At 38.1% G+C, this 27,461-nt stretch overlaps 1 protein-coding gene across 1 annotated transcript in view; it reads left to right on the top strand.

Annotated features, from left to right (window-relative positions):
• TBC1D9 (TBC1 domain family member 9) overlaps nucleotides 1–27,461 on the top strand; it is a 118,259-nt gene that overhangs the window by 61,940 nt on the left and 28,858 nt on the right. Inside the window, exons 3-10 of the mRNA XM_074275706.1 lie at nucleotides 2,514–2,632; nucleotides 6,905–7,133; nucleotides 8,718–8,979; nucleotides 10,596–10,803; nucleotides 15,185–15,391; nucleotides 16,905–17,078; nucleotides 20,854–21,004; nucleotides 26,946–27,160. Coding sequence (XP_074131807.1) covers nucleotides 2,514–2,632; nucleotides 6,905–7,133; nucleotides 8,718–8,979; nucleotides 10,596–10,803; nucleotides 15,185–15,391; nucleotides 16,905–17,078; nucleotides 20,854–21,004; nucleotides 26,946–27,160 — 1,565 coding nt within the window. The remainder of the gene's footprint in view (nucleotides 1–2,513; nucleotides 2,633–6,904; nucleotides 7,134–8,717; nucleotides 8,980–10,595; nucleotides 10,804–15,184; nucleotides 15,392–16,904; nucleotides 17,079–20,853; nucleotides 21,005–26,945; nucleotides 27,161–27,461) is intronic.

The following is a 27,461-nucleotide window of genomic DNA, read 5'->3' as shown; positions in this document are numbered from 1 at the left end:
GAATTTTACTGAGCTTCTTGATTTTTGTTTTCTTTGAAACAAAAGAAAGGGCTCTTGTTGGTCTTTACTCTGCCTCTCAGGGACATTTGAGGAAGGAGGATGATCCTTTTGACATAGCTCCAGGTACCACTGGCCTTTGGCTATTCCTGCTCTTTCTCAGGAGCTGACATGAAGGATTTAGGGAGAATTTTGAGTCACTGGCCAACAAAAAGAGTTAAAGTGATTCTAGGATGGGGAAAGGAGGAAAAGGAACTTTCAGAAATCTATCCATTTATATATGAGCTAGGTGGTCAGGAAGTCATTCTTTTGTTCTGGTAGGAGTATATGGGGTTAGGAGGTTTTATACACATTACTTAGGGGTGATTTTGATAATACCCTTTTATAAAAATCTATCAAGTAACAAACCTCAGAAGAAAAAAAAAAGGTTAATTCAGGATCTTTACAACCACATCCTGGCTTTTGTGTCAGTGGGGTGACATTTAGATGGAGTGTTCTGCTCAAATGGTTTAAATTTGGAGGTTTCTGGCAGACTGAAAATTCAAGACTTCATTGGGAGCTGTAAGGATGATCTCATCCCCATTACTTTTCAAGGCACTGAATCAGTGAAGCCTTTGCTGATCTTCCCTGGAGACAGTCTGTTTTTATGCCTCATTCATAATTGAATGGAGAGAAGATCGGTTTTTGCACATTATTAGGAGGCGGTTTCATCAGAATTGAAGGCATTCCAAAGCCCTTTTTATTGTTGTTGTAACTTAACATGTAACCTATTTTCAAAGCAAGAGCTGTATTCATATGAAGAAGAAGTTCTAAAAAGAAGAAAAAGTGAGAAGCTGGAAAAACACTAGTTTATATTTGTTTGGAGTCACAGGAGCATTTTACATTCATTAATCATTGAGTCATAGAACTTAGAAGGGGATGTTGGTCATCTAGCCTAATTTTACAGGTAAGGAAACTGAGGTTAAGACAGAAAAAGCATTTTGCTGAAGATCACCCTGGTAGTAGAGATCGGTGCGGTATTTGAATGCAAATTCTCTGTTTTCCTATTTATTAATCCTTTATTTATAGTGTAAAAGGGGAAAGAAAAAAATTGTTTAGATTCTTTTCTTTTAATCAACGAAGAAACCAAGAGCAAGAAGGACACATGTAATTTTATTGTTTCCTATTCTGATATCGCTTACAGTATCCAATGTATCTCTTCTTTTGTTCCATTCCAAAGAGCTATCCCTTAGAGAATAAAAAAGAAATAAGAAACACTTCAACTAGCAAGTTGCAAGGGATGTGTGTGTGTGTGTGTGTGTGTTGGGGAGAAGCTGATGTTATCTGGAGGATTTTATAGTCCTTCACCTCAGCAAAGAAAAGGGGAGAAGCATCTTCCCATTTACTTTGTTTCAGACATCCTCAGTGTGTGTGTGTGTGTGTGTGTGTGTGTGTGTGTGTGTGTGTGTGTGCGCGCAATATATACAATACAATACAATATAATTAATATGTTTTATCAGCAATCTTCCCCCAGTACCATGACATCCCTGTGGGATAATCCCCATTTTACTGATAAGGAAAATGCGGTTTAGAAATAGATATTTAGATGTGAGAAAAATGATTAGCCCTCTTCCACGCTCCTCCTGCCTTATTCAGAAAAGAGAAGCAAAAATAGTAAAGTGTATTGACTAGAAGAATCTGGGCTTTCTGGCCCGGCTCTCTGTGGGACCTTGCACATTAACTGCCATTCATAGAGCTTTTTAGTTTGCCAAAGCCCAGGACATGTGTGGAGTCACAGAAGCCTCCCAATAAGCCTGTGAGGTAGGTACTACAGATAGTGTTCTCGGTTTGCACATAAGGAAACTGAGAGTCAAAGAGATTAAGTCCCCAGAGACATTGCCCAGACTTCCAGTCTCTGGCTTTCCATCCACTGAACAACCTGTCTCTGCCTTGTCTTTTATAACTTCTCCAATCCTTGATTTCCTCAAGATTAAATGTAAAGGTTGAGTTTATGTGACGTCTGTCTCCTGAGTTCAAAATCCTGTGATCTTAATCCCGCTGATTTGATCTTCTGGTCAAACATCATTTATTGCTGCTTTTCATTTCTGAATCTTTTTATCTTTTTTTGTTACTCTCTCTCACTTGGGGAAACATAAACAAAAATAAAGATTTGAATAATCCAGGTAACATTTCCCTTCAATGTTATAAATGTTAATAAAATAAGCTTAGCTTTCTGAGATAAGGGAGTCTTCAGTGATGTAGAAGCCAGGTTTGAAGCTGGGTTTTGCTACTTTCCAGCTATGTGACCCAATGGGTAAGTCACAGTAATTCTCTAATTCCCAGTTTTCCTAGCTGTAAAAATGGAATTGATGATATGTATTCTGTCTGTCTCACAAAGCTGTTTGGAGTATTTAGTGGGATAATTACATTAAAGACACCAAAGTGCCATGTAAAATGTTTGGATCAAATTTGATGCCCTGATGTCATTGTGCTGTTTTTTGTTTTTGTTTTTGTTTTTTTTTCTGTTCTCTCTTCAGCTGGTTCCAGGAAAGAAATCACTGAACATTGGGAATGGCTTGAGCAAAATCTGCTGCAGACTCTCTCCATCTTTGAGAATGAAAATGATATAACCACCTTTGTGAGAGGGAAAATACAGGTAGTGTCTGGAAATTTTATCTATCCTGATCTCTCCTTACAATGCTACTGACTTGGGGGATCCCCAGTGTCTCCTTCACAAAAAATCTAGCTTTTAACTGAGCCCCACAGTATTTTCGTGGGAAGTATAGTTCATTGGATCTAAGTTATTTGCATATGATACTGGAGAAAAAGACTTAAGTAAGATCCCTGGACCACACAAAACCTTTTAATTCAATGGCACCAGGGTCTTAGTCATTACAGCCACATGAGGTTCACCATCCCCTCCTGCTCCTTTCCCAAGAGTGGAGGATATGCTAAGGAATGGCGAGAAGGGAAAAAGGATGGACAGCAGCAGGAATAAGGAATAAGAACCTGCATGTCCGCCCATCAAATCAGCATTCCTTGTCATTTAACTTCTATATGCCTCAGTTTACTAATCTTTAAAATGAGAATAATGACAGCCCTGTCCTTGCCAGGTTATTGTTAGGATAAAATGATATATTTGTGAAGTGCTTTGCAAAACTTAAAATCAATATATAAATTATTATTGATGTTTTTGTCATTTTTTGCACTACCCTAGGCTATGGTATGAAGTTTAGTTCAGGCTTTCTGACTCATAGGGTGGGAGAATAATGTATAAACAGATTTGGCTATAATTCACAATATTACAATAATTACTAGAAAGATAAACCAGGACTGCCTGGAAGATGTTGCATTTCATTTGAATCTTTAAGGGTGGATAGGAATTCAAGAAGTAAATTCAATGGAAGATATGATAAGCCTAAGGAACAATGGGAGCACAGACATGGAGGAGGGAGAGTTCAAGAGTAATAATAGGCCATAGTATATGTGCCAGATTCTGGAGGGCCTTAAATACCAAGCAGAGGAGATTGAATGTTCCTTAGGAGAGTAGAGGAAATAGAGGGTATTTGGAGGTAGAATGACGGAGTTCAAATTCTACCCCTGCCAATTACTAGCTGTATGGCCTTGGCCAAGTAGTTTTATTTTTTGTGAGCCTCAGTTTCTAAATCTATCAAGTGACTCTAAAAGTAGAAGAACTTGAAGTACTGAGAGCTATTTAATTAATCTTCACTAAAGTTCTATTCTGATGCATTACTGAGTATCTAGAATCTTCACCAATAAGAAGATTGCCAGGTAACTTTTTGGGTTTTTTTGCTGAGGCAATTGGGGGTTACTTGACTTGCCCAGGGTCACACAGCCAGGAAGTGTTCAGTGTCTGAGGCCAGATTTGAACTTAGGGTCTCCTGACTTCAGGGCTGGTGCTCTATCCACTACATCACCTAGCTGCCCCAACAGGTAATTTTTTAAGCTGAAAAGATTTGATCATAGACCTGTCAGTGAACTGTTCATCAAGAAGCCTGGCTTTTTGCAGAGATGCTTTACTATACTGCCAAAAGGGGAGATGAATATGTGAGTGACTAAACTAAACTAAAAAGCTACCTTAGGAACCTTAGGAAAGAAGGGAGCTGTTTCAGTGAAGTGAGATTATCCTGGCAGAATTTCAGGTCCCTTGTAGGATTGAATCAATTTTTTTAACATTTAATTTTTATTTTATTTTTTTCCTTGGTTACATGTAAGCCAAACTTAATTTTTTAATTCTTCCCCTTTCTCCTCTACTTACTCCATGAGAAACAATTTGATATAAACTACACATTTTTAGTCATGTAAAATGTTATTGAATTTGATTTCTATTGTCAAAACTAAACCTGTTTCAAACCCTTTGGTGTCACTTGTAACTTGTTTCTCTGAGGGGTGTCTCTCTGGAGCCATGTACAAAAGAGAGGTATACTAGTGCCTCAGTGAATGGACTGATGTGAGGAAAACAGTCTAGAAATCACAACCCACTCATTCATATCGCTACAGTTTTATCATCTCTTCGAAGATATGTTATTATTGGGCATAGGGATCCAATTAAAGCTGGAGAGAGTGAAAGGGAAAAAAATATTAAAATGGAAAATGGAGGAAGTGAAGGAGAAGGGAAGAGAATATAAGTATTTATTAAACACCTGCTGTATGACAGACATCGTGGTTTACAATTACCTTTTTTCATTTGTTACTTACAACCACCCTGGAAGGAAGCAATCCTAGAAGAGACATGACAGAAAACAGCAAATATCATGCCCAAGTGATGTAGATCCAGCAAGCCAAAGGGAAATTCCACAGGTTGTTGGGTGTCAGAAGTGGAGAAAAATGAATCAGTCACTACTTTAAAAGTCGCTGGAAGCAGAAGGCAAGAGCTGGGGGAAAGGAGAAAGGAAAATGTTAGGGTCTACCGGACCACTAAACTTCCTTATTTATTGTTCCTTAAATAATATGGGGCCACTACCATTATTCCCCCAAATATTTCAAGTACAGAATGAGTAGAAACAAAATTTTGGTTGGAAGATGTGTCATCTGGACAGGAGTGGAATATTAGCACTCAGTTATAATATTGGTCACATTTGCACATTAAGACAATTTCCAAAGTTTGTACATATAAATTGATCTGTGAAGGGAAACATTTTTTATGTTGGTTCGTGGGCCTTCTGTTGTTCCCAGAATGATGTGGGGGAGCAGGAAACTGTCATCCTATCAATTTTACTTTGGGGAGAAGGATGTAGGGGTACCTATAATTTGTATATAAACATATCTCTATATTCATAGCCTTGTACACTTTCAAGCTTAAAAGTCTCTTTTACTCCTATTTTAAATTAGAGGTCCTCCATGGCTCTTTCCAACAATTCAGGGTATTTCCAATAATCTTATGATGAAGAGAGCCATCTACACCCAGAGGAGACTGTGGAAACTGAGTGTGGACCACAACATAGCATTTTCACTCTTTCCTGTTGTTGTTTGTTTGCATTTTGTTTTCTTTCTCAGTTTTTTTCTCCTTCTTGATCCAATTTTTCTTGTGCAGCAAGATAACTGTATAAATATGTATACATATATTGGATTTAACATATATTTTAACATATTTAACATGTATTGGATTACCTGCCATCTAGGGGAGGTGGTGGGAGGAAGGAGGGGAAAATTAGAAACACAAGGCTTTGCAAGGTTCAATGTTGGAAAATTACCCATGAATATGTTTTGTAAGTAAAAAGCTTTAAAAAAAAAAATTTGCCCCCCCCCAAAAAAAATTTAATTAATTAAAGGTCCTGCTCTCCTAGTTTACAGAACTATTATTTCCACTTAGAATAATGGGTAACTCTGCTCCAAAGCTACTGCTCATGTTGATTCCCTTGCAAAGTGGAGTTCAGTGCTTAAGATGGAAAAAAAAATTGCTCCAGATTGGGCAGTGCCAAACTAGCCTAGTAGGTGCTTTGGACAGAGACCTTGGTATTTTCTTATAATAGGGCTAAAGTTTTCTTGATGTCTTTTATCGAAATCATTTGTGGGTCTAGTTCTTTCCTCCTGCCCTGTCACCCAGTGAAACCTCTGGTAACAAAGAAAAAACAGTTAAGCAAAATTGATGTTGTATGCAACATTCTGCACCCACATCTATATTGTTTCCTGTTCCCTGATACAACAAAAAGTGCTGTGATGAATATTTTATTATCTATAAGTCCTTTCTTTCTCCCTTTCACCTCCTTGGGGTACATATCCCACAGTGGAGTGAATTTTTTTACACAATTTCCAATTGTTTTCCAAAACGATTAAAGCAATTCTCAACTCTATCAGTTTGAATTTATGTGCTTGTCTTTCTCAGCCTTAGGAGTTACTTGGTTTTATTTGGATTTTTAAAAGAGATAAGCTGAGTTTGGGTTATTGTGATTTGGCTTTTATTCACAGTTCAAGAAGAAAAAGGTCATAAAAATATCTAACTTCCTTCCTTCAATTTATAAACTATGAACTTTGGACATTGCGTAGACTTCTAAAAGTGTCCTGTAACATAATTAGATATTTATAACAGCTTCTTTCAATACCTTCCTTCCTTCAATTTATAAACTATGAACTTTGGATATTGCATAGACTTCTAAAAGTGACATAATATAACTTGATATTTATAACAATCTCTTTCAGATAGCTTCAAAAGCCTTTTGAGGTGACAAATAACACTTTTAAATTTGTCTCCGAATTTAGCTGCCCTCCAGCCTTGGAAAGAAAGGGGAGGGAACTAGCTTGACACAAAGGATGCAACAAATGAATGTTTTCAGAATGAATGAACTCCCATCTTTTCTTATTTTGCAGACCTATAAATGTTATTGCTCCTAACATGGACACAACACAATAGCATTGCTAATATTTTTGCCTGTATTTCTTATGTGTGTGTATGGTTTTTCCGACTTAGGGCATTATTGCGGAATACAACAAGATTGATGACATAAAGGAAGATGACGATACCGAAAAATTTAAGGAGGCCATTGTGAAATTTCACAGGCTCTTTGGGATGCCAGAGGAAGAGAAACTGGTGAATTACTACTCGTGTAGTTACTGGAAGGGGAAGGTCCCCCGCCAAGGCTGGATGTACCTCAGTATTAATCACCTCTGTTTTTATTCCTTTCTGATGGGAAGGGAAGGTAGGTAAAATCATCTCAAACATGTATAGAATTTAAGAAGACTTTGGAAATAGAATTTAGCTTGGTCAAGACAGAAAGGGAGTATAGCTTCATGGAAAGATTGTTGGATCAAGAATCGGGAAGTCTAAATTTCTATCCTGGCACTACTAATTATGACCTGGCTGACCATGGGTAAATGCTGTAGCCAATCTGAATTTTAGCATACTCATTTATAAAATGAAGGGTTGTTTTCCAAAGCGATTGAACCAATTTGAAAGTCATCCAGGGGGGTATTGATAGGCTTGTCTTTGTCAGTCTTGGTAGTTGTGAATAGAGAAGGTATATTATTTACCTTACTGGGTTGCCAAACAGAAAGTTTGTAATACATAAAGCAGTAATACATGTCTGAAAAGTTACTGTTTGTTTATACCATACACAAATGAAAAAAACTGTTTCATAATTTCAACTTGGTCCTGATTACATCAAGGCAATACTTTTGTTTTTTCTTTAATAGGATTTTATTTTTCCAAATACACATAAAGGTAAAGTCCAACATTCATTTTTTTAAATATTTATTTATTTAGTTAGTTTTTACAAAAAAATTATGCATAGGTAATTTTTCAGCATTGACGATTGCAAAACCTTTTGTTTCAACTTTTCCCCTCCTTCCCCCCATCCCTTCTTCCAGATGGCAGGTAGACCAATACATGTTAAATATGTTAAAGTATAAGTTAAATACAATATACAACATTCATTTTTGTAAGATTTTGTGCTCCAAATTTTTCTCCCTTCTTCCCTTATCTCCTACCTCCCCAAGACAGCAACCAATATGATGTAGGTTAAACAAGAATAATCCTTTTAAACATATTTCCATATTTGTCATGTTGTGTGAGAAAAATCAAACCAAAAAGGGGGAAAACCACGAGCAGCAAGGCAGAACCAAGATGACAGAGTAAATGCAGGAAAAGTCATGAGAAGCAAAAAAAACAACAAACAAAAAATGCTGAAAATACCATGCTTTGATCCACATTCAGTCTCTGTCTGGATATGGATGGCATTTTCCATTCTGAGTCTAGTGGAACTGAAATTGACTTTATTTCTAAAAAAACAAAAACAAAAAACTAGTTAGAATGTCATAGATTTGGAACTAGAAGGAATTTTAGATGTCATCCTATATAACTTCCCATTTTACAGATGAGGAAACTGAGGTACAGAGGTTTTAAGTTTACCTCCTAAAATAATTAGTGATAGGAGCCAGGATTGAAATTGAGATTCTCTGACTCCAAATCTGGCTCTTTCCAAATTGTCATTAAGGTGCTTTTGTTTTATCTTGTAAAACAGTCATTGAAAATATGATTATTTCCATAAGCAGATTAGGTTTAAAAACCCATTTATGGCATTGCCACCAACTATTATTTCTGTTAATTTATTTTCATTGGGTATGTAATGCAATTAATTTCCAAGGGTTCCTAAATGTTGGGGAAGCCAGTGGGATTGAGGAGGTCCCGGGAGATTTCATCCTCAGGAAAGGTGAGAGGGGAGGGCGAGTGATCAGGAGCGTTTTCAGGATTGCTGCTGAAATTGTGCCCCACTCCCCATGTTCAGCCAAGTTGGTGATCCGGTGGGTGGACATCACTCAGCTTGAGAAGAATGCCACGCTGCTCCTGCCTGATGTGATCAAAGTGAGCACCAGGTCAAGCGAACATTTCTTCTCTGTCTTCCTCAATATCAACGAGACATTCAAATTGATGGAACAGCTTGCCAACATTGCCATGAGACAGCTGCTGGACAATGAAGGTTTTGAGCAGGACAGATCCCTCCCTAAATTGAAAAAGAAATCTCCTAAAAAAGTGTCTGCTTTAAAACGGTAAGTAACGGAGACTTCCTGTCAAGCAGGTTTTAAAGTTGGAGACCTAGAAAGTGACATTATTATCATGTTTTTCTAGTAAGTAAGGGAGGGCAGCATGGTGTAGTAAACTGGAGAATAAGCTCTAAAGCCAGGAAAGCAAAGAATTAAGTCCATCCTGTGACAAATGCTAGCTTTGTGACCCTGGTCAAGTCATTTAACAATGATTCTAGGCTCTCGCTGCAAAGGTGCCATTCTACATTGGTTTACCAATATATAGCAGTTTGTTGACCTACTCCCTATTTTTATAAATCTTCTTAGGACTTTTTGTGGGTGGTGAGAAGTAGATGAAAACTCTAAACAAAAGAAATTCCTTTCTTCTAGCATCAATAGACCTGTCTCAGATATAAAACAGAAAAACAGACAGGAAAGTCTTTTAGAAAAAAAGTAGAGCATTCCTAGTACTCATTTCCCCAAGGGTCTTTTAGCATTTGGCCAAAATTGACTTATGAAATTATTGTGTGATAACAAACTTCAGTATTTTGAAAGATCTGTGGACTGCTTGAAGTAGGCAATTCTCCCAGCTATAATACTTCCTATACTTAGCAAAACAGTTTTCACTGAAGAATTTTTCAATTGGTGACCAATATCCAGGGAACAAATGTCTACAAACCCAGTTAGGTTGGTCCTCCAAGATCACATGGAGAAAGAGAGACACAGAAACAGAGACAGAGAGAGATGCAGAGACAGAGAGAGAAAGAAGGGAGGGAAATACAGGCAGAGAGAGAGAGACAGACAGACAGACAGAGAGAGAGACAGAGAGAGAGATGCAGAGACAGAGAGAGAAAGAAGGGAGGGAAAGACAGAGAGAGAGAGCGCCAACATGAGCGCACTCATGGCTGGACCTTTTTATTCATTCAAATTCTTTTTTGGCTTGGTAGGAAATGACAGATCTTGTCTTGCATTCTACTAGTCTAACCTTAGATAAGAAGTGTTGGGTATTGAATAGAATACATGTCAACAAAATTCAGTCTCAAGCATTTACTAGACCTGACCTTGACCAAGTTGTTCTTTCAGGCTCAGTTTCCTCATTTGTAAATGGGGATGATAACAACATCTGTATGGTTTACCTCACAGTATTTATCACCAGGCTCAGATGAGATGATATATGTAGATATATTTTATAACCCTCAAAATATGTAAAAGTGAACTATAATTATCCCAGAGCCCAGAGCTACCTCATCCTCAGGGCCAAGTATCTGAAAAGGATTTTAGTGTGGTCTAGAGAATAAATAAAGAAAAAATTTTGTTTTTATTTTTGATTATTAAAATATTATAAGGAAAATTGAGTTTATGGTTGAATGCTAATGGGGTTGATGGGGTGATAAGTTGCAGAGCTCACTATCATGACTTCCTTTTCCAATGCTTCTTATTGGGGCAGACATTCCTGGTCCTTGCCATACTTTTCACCTGACTCGTAGCTAAATTCACCTACGTGCTGTCTTCCTAATTAGAAGCTCCTTGAGAACACAGAAGATGTTTTTTTTTTTTTTCTGTTTAGAGCTTCTGTGCTTGGCACATAATAAGTACTTCATAATTGATTTTTCCCCATTCATTCTGTTAATGTTGCTTTCCAGGGATCTTGATGCCAGAGCAAAGAGCGAGAGATACCGTGCACTGTTTCGCCTGCCCAAAGATGAAAAATTAGATGGTCACACAGACTGTACTCTCTGGACTCCATTCAACAAAATGCATATTTTGGGGCAGATGTTCGTGTCAACAAATTACATCTGTTTTACCAGCAAGGAGGAGAACTTGTGTAGCCTTATTATCCCACTCCGAGAGGTGGGTGTTAATGGAAAAATATAGAAGTATTTTAAAGATTACCTTTGTAGCTTTAAAATTCTCTCTGTGTCTCTCTTTCTCTCTCTGTGTATCTCATCACTCTCCCACCCACTTTTCTGTTTCTCTTTGTCTCACTCTCTGTGTCTTTCTCCCTGTTTCTCTTTCTCTGTCTTTTTCTCTACTCTTTCAATCTCTGTCTCTGCTTCTCTCTCTCTCTCTCAATGCTCTTTTTAAAATCATTGATCGCCTGGCTTTGAGAATAGATTTAATCACAAATGGAATTACATAGTGCCATGTGTAATTGGCTCATGCCCAGGCTCACATTAATTGTCCTTATTCTAACTTTGGGTGTAATCTGACTCACCCAGCATCCTTCTTCACAGAAAAAAAAAATCAGAAAATGTAGGCAATATGGGCCAATGAAAGAGCTGAGTGGCAAGAGACATAGATTCTAATTGATGTTTTCCCAGCTTACTATGTAACCTCAGACATGTTCAAATTCTTGGTGCATTTATTTTTTCTTGTGTGCATTTTCTGCCTTTATTTTGTTAATCTGCTGCAAAGAATATTTATTAAATTACCTTTGAATGCAAAATTCTGTGTTAGATGCAGAGTAAAGGTAATAGCAACCCCTACCCTTAAGGGGCTTACATTCTATGAGAGGGAAAGAATATGTTCACAGAGAAGTCTAAATCATTTGAGAAGGGGGAGAGTTCAAATAGCCACACCAAGCAAGAAGTAGCCAGTAGGGTTTAATAGGTCAAGAGATTGCATGGTTTGGTGGAGTGAGCACTGACTGACTCTGGAGTCAAATCTGGTACAAATCCTGCCTCTGACACCAAGGGGGAACCTACATCAGCTCCTTCTGTGTTTTCATCCGAAAATAAAGAGGTTAGACTAGATGGCCCTGGAATTTAACTCTGGGTCTGTGGTTTTATTATAGCTATTTAGAAGCTGGGAAAAAACCTCAAAGATTATGTTGTCTGACCCTCTTGTCTTACAGATGAGGAAACTGAGATCCATAGAAAGGAAGCAACTTGTCCAAAACCCCCATAGTGTGTGAGTTCTAGGACTAAGATTCCAGGCTAGTGGTCTTTTCATCAGGCACTTAAAATACCCATTTAATACTCACTCTATGCAGACCAGGATACCAAGTTCAGAATGTGTCTTACTTCTTAGGACTATATAGTAGATCTTTGGATCTTGGGGCACAATGAGTTCCTCATCACTGGAAATAATCAACAGGTGTTGGATGGTCACTTATTGGGACATTTTAGAGTAGTTTCATACTTTGAATAAGAGTTGATCTAGACCAATACATAACCTACATCTAGAGTATTCTTTGATTTTTTTTTTTTTTTAGGGCAAAATTTATTATCTAAGTTAAAGCTGCCACAAGTGGGTTCCATCAAACCTTTTTAAGAATACTAGAATTAGGACTACAGTATAACAAAAGAGAAAATAAAAATTGATTTAGTATATTTCACAATAACGAACCAAGAATTCTATGGGAAGACCCTGAGAAATGAAACTATATTTTAAATGTAGTTTTAAATAGCAAAATTCATTTCTGAATGTGACTTAGTGAGCCATCTTTTGTTAACCAAATAGGAAAAAGTAGCTCAACAAACTTAAGCTATATAGTTATTGGGCCTGATAGTATAAATACAGTATTCTGTATCCACAGACCCTACCTCTGCATGAAATGGAGAGAAGTGATTTTCTCCATTCTTCCCCAAGGCCATCATCTTCCTGTTTAACCAGTAAATCATCTGGCTATATTAATATCATATCACTAGCCCTGATGATAATCAGAGATGTGAATTACAAAGTACTCTGTTTCCAAAGGGCTTAATGTAATTTTCATTGCCTATGGATTTTGATGAACATACTAAAAACAGTAGTGAAAAGCACTTAGCATCCATTCTGAATCCACTTGAGTAAGCGGTGGTCACACTAGGATATTGCCAAGCTGGATCTGAGTGATAGGTCACTGTGTAAGATGAAATGTGTGTCAAATAACCAACTGCTAGCTTTAGACTTCTGTAGACTAAAAGAGAAGTTGCCATGTTGGCTTCGCTTTTGGAAACTGAGACAAAATGTTGACCTGGATACTATGGTTTTTAAGATGAGGAAATATGATACATTGGAAAGAATATTGGTTTTGGAGTCAGTGAAACTGGGATTGAATCCTGAGTCGGCTACTTAACCACCTTCTGTATTTGTGGGCAAATCACTTAACCTTCCTTGGCCCATCAGTCTCATCTGTAAAAGGAGGGAGGGTGTAAAGATCCTTTCAGCTCTAAATCAGTGATCCTATGAACTCCATGATTATATATAATAGGCTAAAGCAATAGTCCCATATTAATCACTGCCTTTGTGGGAGATACATCTGTTATTAATACCCTATCTTAAAGGGATTTTATGACTAAAAATTGGAATATCGGGGTCTAAATATAATTGCTTTTATCTAAATCCCCCTTGTATTGCTCATTAGGGTTCCATGAAGGATTATTTATGTTGTTAGTTAAATTGTGTCCTATCTTCTTTCCCTCTGCCCCCAGGCTAGGACTGATTCATCATTATAAAATAATGTTAGTTGTTGGGATATGGTCATTGTTTTCATTTGTGTTTATTATTAATACAGTTTATCTTAAGTTTCTACTATATTTAACTTATCTGTCAAAAGCAGACCTAAACACTGTAATCTGTTACCCACAGACAGGGTCATTCACCAAAGGGCAGATTCTTTCTGGCCTTTTTATCAAATTTGTATTCAGATAAATGGGGTGGTAATGAAAATTGCTGATTGTCTAACTTCATGTAGCACTTTTAAGGTTTGCAAAGCAAATATACATCAGACATGTAAGATATAATCACACAGCCCCCCTTTACAGAAGAGGAAATTAAAGGGCAGAGAAGTTAAGTGATTTTACCACTGATATCAGTCACAATAAGTGACTGTGGGGGGATTCAGCACCAGTTCTTCCTGGCTCCAAAGCTGACATTCACTCCATGACATCACGCTGAGTTTTTATGTTGGCTTTATGTAGAATTGTGACCTTCTCTGGCTTTTGTGGGTGATTGATAAATATGAAGGTAGACCATGCTGTGGGTCCTGACATTTCCCACTCATGGATTACACAGTAGGATGTCAAGGCAGACTCATGAACCATGCTGCCTTTCACATGGAAGTCTGCAGAACCATTCAAGATCACACAGGAAAGGCAGAATAGCGACTTGGGACTCTTCTGAATTCTGTTGAAAAAAAGATAGAACAAAATGGATAATACTAAGAATTCAGGCTGAACCTTTCAAACTTCCTTTCTTGCTGAAATGAGAGTACAGAGATTATTTCTTCAGAAAACCCCATCAGAAATTCTTGTAGTTTAATCTGAACAAAGCATGCATACTTCCATCCATGCATCCATGCAATAATACATACATGCATATACACATGCATGTGTGCACCTACAATACATTCATGTATCCATAGTCTATATACCTCTGTATATACATATATGCCTCCACACACATCTATATGCACACATACATGCATCCATCCATATACATACATATGCAGATACAAATGAAGGAGAAAAGGAAATAAGTATTTCTATAATATCTACTATATGCCAAATACTGTGCTAAGTGCTTTTTTCAAGAAATATTTTTGTTGTCATTATCAACATCATTATTATATATTTTATATGTGTGCATCTTCAGAAGTTCTTCCAGTAAACAATTTGCCTTTTGCCCTCATGACTTGTCTTAGGATTTATTTTAATGCTCTAAGTAAAAGGGCCTTGCTATTTAGTCTGGTCCCCAGCTGACAAGAGCGCCCATTATAAACCACCAAACACAATCCTTTATCTCAGATCTGAAGCTGACTTCCCTCTTCCCTATGGTAGTCTTGTTTAAAAAAATAAAAAACAGCCTGGTTGTTCAGACAAATGAGCACTTAAATTGCTTACACTGTGGCTGCTTGCGAATCGAGGTTTTTTGAGATGGAATGAGGGTGGGGAGGGATTATTGATGTCCTTAAAATTCTTTTAGCTAAACTATGGTGTAGGAAACCAAGCAGTTTGTGAAGATCTTATTTTCATAGCTGAAATCTCATCTCCTATGTCCATAAAATTGTTTAATGGAAACTCGGGGTTCGGTTGGAAAGGGTGAAAAGTCTATCCCACTTTCAGTTCCACGTTAAGATTGGCTGAGCATCCCTTCCTTTTCCTGCAATTGAGGTCACTGTCCAGTCTGCCTTGATAAAATGCACACATTCCACAGACTTTGACCATGCTGGGTGTTTCTCATTCTGCTCTCCCCTGGCACGATGCTGTCCGGGTCCTAAATTACTTAGTGATGATCTGTTTCTTCTCAGGTGACAATTGTGGAAAAGGCCGACAGCTCCAGTGTCTTACCCAGCCCCCTATCCATCAGCACAAAAAACCGAATGACCTTTCTCTTTGCTAACTTGAAAGACAGAGACTTTTTGGTGCAGAGGATCTCAGATTTCCTGCAACAAACGACTTCCAAAATATACTTGGACAAAGAGATTTCAGGAAGCTGCAACAGTTCAGATGATGAGGTATGTGAGCAAAAGCCCAGAATCACAGATTCAGAGCTGGGTGGGATTTTCAAGACCATTGCATCTATTCTTCCTTACTTTGCAGTTGAGTGCACTAAGGTCCAGCATTTCTTCCAGTCACTAACTTCTGATTTATCTCGTGTGTCATGTTCTTGTGCATTGTGGTTAGTGGGTATGACTTTAAGCTGAGCTAAAATAACCACAGAGCCTGATCCGTAGGAGTCACACACAGCATCCCATTATGTCATCACTTAACCTGCAGAGACAGATTGCTCAAGCTGAGTGCCTCTCTCCCATGTAAAGCAGTGGTCCTTGATCATTTGTAACAACTCCTTCTCTCTAGTTCTTCCAGTGCTGCAAAAAAACCTGAGCCCAATTTACAGAGGAATTAACTAAGATTCAGCCCAAAGTTATCCCTCTCAAGACTTGGGAAGCTGCATTATGTATTTTTTCCCTTTATTAAATAAAACTTTTTATTTTTCAAAACATACACGTGGACAATAATTCAACATTATACCTCGCAAAACCTTGTGTTCCAATTTTCCCCTCCTGTCCCCACGTCTTCCCCTAGATGGCAAGTCGTCCAATAGAGGTAAACATGGTAGAAATATAAGCTACATTCTTTTAAATAACTAGGTTAAATTAACATAGACTAATGATTGTATGGTTATAATTACCATGAACCTGAAGCTAATCTTTTGCCAAGGAGTCCTGGTGTGCCTACATTCCCTGCAGAAAGAATTCTCACTGGTCCTTCCCCTCCCGTTTCAGGGAAAAACTAGTGTAATAGTGATGACTGCCAAGTGAGGCTATAATCCAGATACATCCTCCCATGATCTACACACTTTTGTGCTTGGGAGAGATATTGCCTAGTGATTGGACAAGGACATTTTCCAAACTTCATGAAACTATGACAGTTCAGAAATACACCCAACTTGTGAGTTTGACAGGTACTAAAGGGATGACCAGCTTCATTTAATGTCACCTGGATTCCAGGTGGGCTTTAGAGCCACATACCTGTTTATCTTTCTGCCTACATTTCCTTTTTGTCGCTGAGATGACTATGTATTATCAGCCTCCTCTCCCTGCACCATCTCCATTACATCTGCCAACATGCAGAATAGCTGGTCTCCTTATTTGTTTGTTTATCATATATAGATATAATTAAAATTTATTTTAAATAATCATAAATATAATGTATTGTATAATATATAATAAATATCATAATATAAAATATATTATAATAAATAAATATACTAAATAGATTTAAAATAAAATTAAAATATATAAATATTATTATTAAGGAATCTAATTAGAAAATTAGCTACAAAAGAAGAATATTTCAGTCATAGCAACCCAAGAAGACCATTTACAGGCTTTGAGGAATTGCATTCTGTATCAGTGGAGGGGAAGACACTGACAAAGCATCCTTGATGTACTACAGTGAGATGTCTACATATGGATATGTGCTTATGAGAAGCTTTAGCGCACATGTGTCTTTCTGTATTGACAGGTGTACTCGAGACCCAGCAGCCTTGTTTCCTCTAGTCCTCAACCCAGCGTGAGCTCTGAGACTGATGGTGGCGAGCGCCAATTCAACCTGAACGGGAACAACGTCCCAACAGCCACACAGCCCCTGATGACCATGTACCGGCGGCGCTCTCCTGAAGAGTTCAATCCCAAATTAGTAGGTCCCTGCTTGGCTTTCTGTAACATGACTTTTGAAAACCTGATTGTCTTAAAAGTTATACATTCATGTGAGCTTCTTATTTAGATATCAATTTTCCTGTAAAGAAAAACATGTTAATCTCTAATTGTGAAAATTAGCTTCATAGTGGGTTTCTTGAGATGGTAAAGAAAAAAGGGGGGGTTATTTTTTTATCCTTTATTTCAATTTTGCAGCTGAGTACAAGAATTTTATTGGCCTATATTTTTTATGTATACATACATATTTATATATGTCTTTTATATGTCTATGTGTATATAGCATTTACATAGAAACACATTTTATATATATAAGCAAAAACTACACATTACACATATAAAACTTTAACTATATTTAAGATTATATTTTTTGTATTTTATGTATTTTTATATTTTATTATATATATTATATACATATATAAATATCAGTAAATAATGTTAAATAAAATATTGTATAAATACTAAACCCATACATGAACATTCAAATAATTTTATTTATATCTGTGCATACACACACATACAGTATGACAACAAGTTTTATAGAGTTTAAGCTCTTGGAACATACTCTGTATGTATGTACATAATAGCTCTTTTATGTAACATTTTAAGGTTTACAAAGTGCTTAACACATAATTCCTTTGGTCTTTATAAAGAATCTCATGGGGTAATTGCTATCATTGCCCTTATTTTATAGCTAATAACCTGGAGCTGAGGCAGGCTAAGTGACTTGCCCACTGCTATGCAATTAGCACTGGAGGCAGGCTTTGAACTCATTTCTTCTTTATTAATGCTCTATCCTCTGCATTACCTTCCTGCCATGTTCACACACTACACACACACACACATATAGATAGATAGATATAGATATATACAAATGTCAGTACAGTCATCATCAGTGTGATAAAAAGCTGGCTTTGGAATCAGTATGACTTGAATTCAAGGAATATACTGACCATACAACCCCAAACTAACCCCTTCTGTGTCCTGGGCAGTTCTCTAAGACTGTAAGTTGTGAAATAAATGCCAGTCTATATGATTAGAGGAATGTCCCAAAATCAATAAAAGCCAAAATTTACCTCTACCCCCAACAGTATATTCATTTCAGTTCATTGTGATGTCCTAGTGGCATTGGATTCTCCAGGGTTAGAGTAGTAGAATGCCAGCAGTCAGCCCAGTGCAGGAATAGGCTCTTGATCTCGGCCACCTGAGAACAAGGGCAGCTAAATCAGGTCGGCTCACCCCCAGAAGGCTGGCTTCCATAGAATGCTTTGGGGGGGAGGGGTTGACCATAACAATTTATGAAGACTCCTTGGTGAGCCATCAGTGTGAGTGTAGGGAGTGTACCATCACCCCTGAAATCACAGGTGTCTTAAAATATTAGGATAATAATTTGGAGGAGAGAGACAGAAACAGACAGAAGAGACAGAGATGAAGAGATAGAGAGACAGACGAGACAGAGTTGAAGAAACAGAAGAGGGAAGAGGCAGAGATGGAGAGAGAGAAGAGACAGAGATGGAGAGACAGAAGAGGCAGAGCTAGAGAGATAGACAGAAAAGACAGAGATGGAGATGGAGAGATAGAAGAGGGAAGAGGCAGAGATGGAGAGAGAGAAGAGACAGAGATGGAGAGATAGAGAGACAGAAGAGGCAGAGATAGATAGAGAGACAGAAAAGACAGAGATGGAGAGATGGAAAGACAGAAGAGGCAGAGATAGACAGAAGAGACAGAAATGGAAAGATAGAGAGACAGAAGAGGCAGAGATGGAGAGACAGAACAGACAGAAGAGGCAGAGATAGACAGAAGAGACAGAAATGGAAAGATAGAGAGACAGAAAAGACAGAGATGGAGAGATGGAAAGACAGAAGAGGCAGAGATAGACAGAAGAGACAGAAATGGAAAGATAGAGAGACAGAAGAGGCAGAGATGGAGAGACAGAACAGACAGAAGAGTCAGACAGGGAGAGATAGAGAGACACAGAGAGAAAGATGGAGAGACAGAAGAGGCAGAGATGGAGAGAGAGAGAGAAGAGACAGATGGAGAGACAGGAGAGGCAGTGATAGAGAAATAGAGAGAAAAGGCAGAGATGGAGATGGAGAGATAGAAGAGGGAAGAGGCAGAGATGGAGAGAGAGAAGAGACAGAGATGGAGAGATAGAGAGACAGAAGAGGCAGAGATAGATAGAGAGACAGAAAAGACAGAGATGGAGAGATGGAGAGACAGAAGAGGCAGAGATAGACAGAAGAGACAGAAATGGAAAGATAGAGAGACAGAAGAGGCAGAGATGGAGAGACAGAACAGACAGAAGAGTCAGACAGGGAGAGATAGAGAGACAGAGAGAAAGATGGAGAGACAGAAGAGGCAGAGATGGAGAGAGAGAGAGAAGAGACAGATGGAGAGACAGAAGAGGCAGAGATGGAGAGAGAGAGAGAAGAGACAGATGGAGAGACAGAAGAGGCAGAGATGGAGAGAGAGAGAGAAGAGACAGATGGAGAGACAGAAGAGGCAGTGATAGAGAAATAGAGAGAAAAGGCAGAGATGGAGAGACAGAAGAGACTGAGATGGAAAGATGGAGAGACAGAAGAGGCAGAGATGGAGAGAGAGAGAGAGAAGAGACAGATGGAGAGACAGAAGAGGCAGAGATGGAGAGAGAGAGAGAAGAGACAGATGGAGAGACAGAAGAGGCAGTGATAGAGAAATAGAGAGAAAAGGCAGAGATGGAGAGACAGAAGAGACTGAGATGGAAAGATGGAGAGACAGAAGAGGCAGAGATGAGGAGAAAAAGAAGGGGAACACTGGGAAATGAATGTAAACTGTTATTTTTACCTTCTGAATCCAATTCTTCCTGTGCAACAAAAAATTCGGTTCTACACACATATATTGTATCTAGAATATACTGTAATATATTTAACATATATGACTGCTTGCCATCTGGGGGAGGGGGTTGGGGGAGGAAGGGAAAAAAATCTGAATAGAAGTAAGTGCAAGGGATAATGTTGTAAAAAATTACCCATGCATATGTACTGTCAAAAAAATGTTATAATTATAAAATAAAATAAAAATTAAAAAAAAAAAAAAAGAAGGGGAAAGAAAGATTTAAATATCAGAGTTCCAATCCTGGTTCTTTCATGGAACTATGTGGACCATGAGCAAGCTCTTTAGATTCTCTGAAGCAACAGATAGATCAACATCTATGGCATTTATCTCCCAAAAGTTGTTTCTTGATGCTAAAAGGAGATTAATGTCTATAAAACATTTTATAAAACTCCAAGTAGGATATAAATGTCTATTGTTATTGTGATGTATTTTCTTAAACTAATCTGCCAAGACCTTGGGGAGCTATTGGTAAGGCCAAATAAATGAATGGAATTGGCATTATTACTCATCGTACATGGAGCAGAAGAGTAGGGACAGGGAAAAGCATAAATACAGGTATCCACTGACGTATTAATTCATTAGGAAATTTAATCCTAAGAAATCCCTGACTAGCTTTTTATTTCTCATATCTTATTGTCACTGTGATTTAGTATTTTTAGCCTGTTCCTTTCTTTTCACCATGAATGATTCCTCTTGATTTTAATTTTAGCTCCATTCCTGCAAGCATCACTTATGTAGCCAGCTGATCTGACTCGGCTACCAACGATTTCCCTCCCCCATATCCCACTCCATCCAAAAGGGAGGATTCTGGAGATCCCTTTAGGTGTCCACATGGCATCTAGCTTTCCGTCTGTAATGTAGTATTATTTCCCAATTGCTTTTAGGCCAAAGAATTTTTGAAAGAACAAGCCTGGAAGATCCACTTTGCTGAATATGGGCAGGGGATCTGCATGTACCGCACTGAGAAAACCCGAGACCTGGTGCTAAAGGGCATCCCAGAGGGCATGAGAGGGGAGCTCTGGATGCTGCTTTCAGGTGAGCATCTTGGCTTGTCTTGACTCCCAAACTGGATTTTTTTACTTAGAAGCATCTCGGCCCAACCTGATGCCTGGATGGGAACTCAACACTTCCTCTAATTCTTAAAAGTAACAAAGCAAAACTATTCCTTAAAATAGCCAAAAACCTGACTCAAATCTTTTGTTTCAGTCAGAGTCTGATTTGAGAGTCTTTGCAATAATTAAAGAGAACTGGGATTTGAAAGTTCAGAGAATCTTTTCTAACCTTCCAATGATATTCCCCTCAACTGATTTCAAATATTCACTTCAGTTCAGTTCAACAGGCACTTATTGAGCACTGCTTTTTGCCAAGCACTTTGCTAGGGGCCGGGGAATACCAAAACAAAAATTAACAGCCATTCCCCTCCAGGAGTTTATATCCTCCTGGGAGGAAATAAAGTCTATATAGAAAAGTACGTCCAAAATGAGTAGAGACAAAGTATTTTCTTTGGGGAGTATTAACAATTTGGAAGACTTAGGAATGACCTCATGGAAGAGAGGGTTCCTATAAAAGAAACTAGGGATTTTAGTATGCTAAAGTTATGAGGAAGAATATTCCAATACGTATTTTCTCTACAAAGACAGAGAGATAGGCCATTGAATGGCATGTGCAGGGAACAACAAATTAGCCTAGTTTGGCTGGAGGAACAAATAGAGCAAGAAAGAAGTCTTTCGGATTTGGGAAATTGAGAATATTTTACCAGTGAGCCCAGAAGTTCAAATCTTGAGTTTTAAAAATGAGTGTTTACTTTATTACTATTGCCCTTATCAGTCCTTAGCTCATACTCTCACCTTGACTAATGTAGTCCAGGGAGTGAACTGTTTTTTTTTTATTTTCAGGGGGACTTGAATTTCTGTCATTTTCAAGAAGTGCTCCAAACACTACCTTCTCTCTTCCTATTCTTCCACCCTGGCTTAGCTGTTCTTGAAGCAAGAATTTATCAAGACTTTATTTCTTAGCTCTTCACTCAGGGAATCCTCACTTTCCTCCTTGGAATATTCTGGTTGTTGATACTTAGACATGCAATTCTTCTGCATGAATCTATGGGACTCACCTTTCTTGTTTATGAAACTAGAAGACCCTCAAGGTAGCTCTTGAGGTTCATTGTGAGATTCTTCAAACCCAGAGTATCTTTTATTATTGACTTTCCATCCAGGCTCTGTTGAGATGAAATTTTCTTGAAGTGAGGTTAGAATCTATTTGGGGATCTCATTTTCCCCCTCTGTAAATATAGGGCTTTTGGCCTAGATGATATGTGAGCTATTTTCCAATCCTAAATCCATGATACACTCTCTTATTTGTTTTCTGTCATGCGCCATGTTCTTTCCACTTCCCATTTCTTGCAAGGATGGAGACAGCCATTGGGTCTCCCTGCCACATCAGTTTCTAACACACCTCAAGATTCCTCGATAATCCTAGCATTCCAGATTTGGTTTCTACTCACAGACCACAGGGCAAATGCCCAGTTGTCTGCAAGGTGGTCTGATTCTGTTCTTATGAATATATTAAAAAATGAGTTGGATGTCAAAATAAAAAATTGTATTTCTGGTTGACTTCTGGCAAGTTAACAGCCTGAGAGGCTTAAATAGCATGTTCCTTAAGTTCTCCATATATAGAACAAAGCAGTAAATCTACTTGAATGGATTAAGGTGAGACATGATGTGCTCTGGCTCCATTCTTTTCCTTTCCCGGACTGCAGAATAACTTTCCCTTGATTGAGAAACAGTTAAGTTTTTTGTTAAAGTTCAGTACATAGGTCCATATTGAGCAGCAAGGTGGCAAGGAGTGCCAGTCTTGAAGTCAAGAAGAAGAGAATTTGGTCTGGAATCAGGAAGACTCTATCCCTGAGTTCAAATCTGGCCTCAGACACTTACAGGATGTATGACCCTGGCAAGTCACTTAATCCTGTTTGCCTCAGTTTTCTTATCTGTAAAATGAGTTGGAGAAGGAAATGGCAAACCACTCCATTATCTTTGCCAAGAAAACCCTAAAGTGCTGTCATGAAGAATTGGACAGGACTGAACAAAACATAATCTAGCATGTTCCAGTATGTAGTTTAATAGTCCATTTAGAGATTGAAGAGTTTAAGGGAGGAGAAAGATGAGAATTTAAGAGTCCTAAATCTTCTCCTTGCCTCCTAGATTCTTATATTTTCTTTAGAAAGAGTATCTACTGTGGAGGTGGAAAAATTCCAAATCCATATCTACACCAACCATTCCAAAGACATCCACTGGCACTTAGACAAAGTAATAAACTATTAAAAATGAAGACTTTGGCATTATTGGTCCATAGTTTAGACTCAGACACCTAGATAAGATGCTTCCTTATTCTTCCTGTTTATTTTTTGACATAAATGCAGCAGAAAATGGACTTTTATAGCAAGAATCAGAACAAATATTATTATTGTTGTTATTATTATTATTATATCTATTCCCCACGAGATAACTCCTTCTCTTTTTCCTTATCCTACACTAGTTACTAATGTCCATAAAACTGAAGATGTTTGCCGGCCATTCATCAGGATAATAATATTCCAAATTGCTGAATTTGTTTAGAAGAATGAAATTTACCAATTTCAACAAGTCCCAAGTGGATTTCTTTTTAAATTTGGATCCAAAAGTGGTCACAAGTGCCAAAACTAATAACTTGTCAAATGATATGGAAAATCAAAGGGGTATACCAGAGAATACAACAGAGCCCACAATTTGCCTAGAATTCAGAACTAAATAAATTCAGGAAGCAGAGTGTTGATAAAATGTAAAGTATCTGAAGCATTTTTCAGAAGCAGAAAGTTTTGACTTATTTAAAATGAGACAATTACTTTGAAAAGATTTAGTTTTAATCTGCTTTATACTTCCTCATTCCACACCATCCCATTTATATGCCCTTGGTTTTCATTATGTAGGAATGATATGGGCATAGGTTCTCATTCAAAAACAGATCTGGGAAAGTAAATTTTGTGCCCTCTAATTAGTAAACAAGGACCTAGAGGAGATAAGTGATAATCCATTTTTCTCTGTTTCGTAATTTGGAGGAAAGGACTTGGGTAAAGAGCAAATATGTCTCCCTGCTAGGGAAAGCAGTGCAGTGGGGTGATGTGGTGCAGAAGACATGATTTCAGGACCTGCCTCTGATACCTACTGACTGTGAGCCAGAGAGCCATTTAATTTCTCAATGACCTCAGACAACTCTTAAAACTTTAAGACTGTAAGGAGTTGCTTACTTGCATTGGTGGAGGGGTAGGGCAGCTAAGTGTCACAGGGGATAGTGATGATCCTGGAGTCAGGAAAATCTGAATTCAAATCTGGCCTCGGCTACATGTTAGATGTATCACCCTGAGCAAGTCTTTTAACTCTGTTTGCCTCAGTTTCCCCATCTGTCAAATGATCTGGAGAAGGAAATGGCAAATCACTCCAGAATCTTTGCCAAGAAAACCCTTAATGGGGTCATGAAAAGTTGGAGAAGACTAAAAAGACTGAACAATAATACTTGGTGGAAGGAGTTTCCACATTGGGAGTCCAGAGGTCCAGTCTTCCACTTCCAATAAAAGTGTGGCTTTTAGAAAGAACACTCCTCTGGTGCTTAAAAGAAGCTTAATTTTACATCCATCTTTCCTTCAAATTTAATTTGATAAACCTTGAGCTAGTATCCTTAAGATAAACTTCATTTCTTTAGTCATTTTACTAAAGTTCTTTGTTGCTAGGTTTTCTGGACACTCAACAAGAATTAAAAATTCTCTTATAAGTAATTAATGGCTCTTAGATCAGTATCAGGTTTGCAGTCGAGCCATTTTCAGTCATGACCCCATTTGGGATTTTCTTGGCAAAGATGCTGGAGTGATTTGCCATTTCCTTCTCCAGATCATTTTACAGATGAGGAGATTGAGGGAAACAGGATTAAGTGATTTGCCCAAAGTCATCGACTAATGTCTGAGGCCAGATTTAAACTCGGGAAGATGAATCTTCTTGACTCTAAGAATGATATTCTATTCACTGTCCCACCTAGCTGCCCTTCAGTATCAAGTTACCATTATCCAGTTGGCTTTTCCCATAGAAGGCAATGATAGATCACCACTGCTTTCAGTGATCATCTGGAGATTCACATGCACAGGACCAGTCTAACGAACAGGTAGAGGAATTGGCTATCAAGATAAAGTTATCAGAGAAAAGAGGTCAAAGATGTACGAAAGTAGGAAGATCACTCATCACTCCAAAAATGAGAAGACTTGGGATCTGAAAGCCAGCTCTCCCACTGATCCATTCACTATGTCTCTGAGCTAAGGTCTCATCTGTCAAATGAAGGGATCTAACTTGGTGACTTCTGAGATTTTCTTCAGTTCTAACATTCTTCACTTCCAATTCTATTCATCCCAGGCAGAGCTGGGATGTTTCTGTCTTCAAGAGCTTGTTGCTTTGATTTCCTCACAATTCAATTTTCTATTATCATAATAGCATTTGCAGAGCTCTTTAATATAAATTTATATACTATAAATAAATATAATAAATAATATAATGTAAATAGGTATAATATAAACTTGACAAATGACAAATTATATACAGTATATAAATAAATTAATAAAGAAACATTTATACTATTTAATAAACATCACTTCATGGATAAGAGACAAGGTGAAATAGTAGATAAAGGGTCACATTTGGAATCCTGAAGAGTCATATCTTGCCTCTGACATATCCTTGCTGTGTGACCCCAGGCAGATCTCTTAACTTTTAAATACCTCTGTCAACACTCTAAGATTTAGTGCCAGTATTAACTGATGGGATGGTAGTATCCACATGAGAAATTCCCTTTGCAAAGTTATAGTCCCTTCCCCCCAAGAAAATGTTCATTGGAGATATGAAGTTATAAAAAAAAAAAACTCTCCAAAAAAGAGACAAAAAAGACCCCAACTCATTTAGTTTCTACTCTCAAGAACCTTCTATCTGCTGCTAAGGGGATTTTGCTGCTAGGATATAGATTTGTTGGGGATAAGCACCACTCCTAAGCCCTTATTAGTGAACATTTCACATACCATTACATAACAGCTAGCCAGTTGTTAAGACCTGAAGAACAGGAGTTCTGTTTACTCTGCCTGAGAAAAATGGGCATCATAGAAATTTGAGATTTAGAAGGGATCTGTGTCCACTTGGTCCACCCTCTTTTTCCAGAAAATAATTTCAGTTATCTTACACCTAGCAATTTGGGCTTTGCCTTAAAAGGTCTCTGAGAAGGGAGAAACCTACCAACAGCATCTCACATCTGGAAGGCTCCCGTTTTGGGGAGATTTTTCCTGCCAGCGTGTCTTTATTGATCTCTTCCCATCATCCATTTACAACTCTTGGTCTTGCCACCTATGACCAAAACAAGCCTTAATCCCATATCAGATATATGAAGAGAAGTCATCATCTATTTATCTCCTTTCCCTGCCCCCTGGCTCTTTTTTCTAGACTAAAGATACCCAGTTCCTTCCACTGAATCTCATGTGACATGAACTGAAGGTACAAGAGTAATGTTGTCAAACTCAGATAGAAAGCATTCCCTAAAGCACTGCAGGCTTTAGATACTGTACTAGGGGAACAAATATTAGATTGGAAGCTCCTTGGAGACAGGGGCTGTCTTTTGCCTCTTTTTGTATCCCCAAAGCACTTAGCATTGTACCTGGCACCTTGCAGACACTTAATAGTTGGTTTCCTGATTGATAACTGAAAGGACAGGTGGGCTTCCTCTATGGACAGTTCCAGTCAAAAGCATAACATCTGAGCATCTTTCATATGATTTCATTCTTCTTAAGAATAAAGACTTTATTATGGCACATTAGGGAAACCAAAGGTGGGCAGTTCCTGAGATTAAGAAATCCTAGTGGAATGAAAGGAAATTGTTCCCACTTAACTGCCATGTTTGATGATGTTGGGACTATTCCTAGGAGCCATCAATGAGATGGCCACCCATCCTGGCTATTATGAAGATCTGGTGGAAAAGTCTATGGGGAAGTACAACCTTGCCACCGAGGAGATTGAACGAGACTTGCATCGGTCCCTCCCGGAACACCCGGCTTTCCAGAATGAAATGGGCATTGCTGCTCTGAGAAGAGTGTTAACGGCTTATGCCTTTAGAAACCCCAACATAGGATATTGCCAGGTAAATTTGAGATGTTCCCTGTAAGTCATTTGTTGGTTTAATAGAGAGAAGTAAAGGGATCCAGTGGATGTGATGGAAAGAATGTACAATCGGTAATCAAGAGACCTTTGTAATATTCCTGCTTCTAACTAGCTCTGTGATCTTGGGTACATTCTATCCTTTGATCTTGGTTTCATCATCCATAAAGTGAATTAGTCTGTCGATTAGTTCTTTTCTAAAACTCCTCCCTGTATTAAAAACCAGTAATTCTAGAAACTGTACCAAAATAGCAGATTGATAGTACAGGAAAAAAACTATTTTG

This window comes from Sminthopsis crassicaudata, chromosome 6 (genome assembly GCF_048593235.1).
Source record: "Sminthopsis crassicaudata isolate SCR6 chromosome 6, ASM4859323v1, whole genome shotgun sequence".
In the NCBI taxonomy this organism is placed as follows: Eukaryota; Metazoa; Chordata; class Mammalia; order Dasyuromorphia; family Dasyuridae; genus Sminthopsis; species Sminthopsis crassicaudata.
This window is presented reverse-complemented; position numbering and strand designations above follow the sequence as displayed.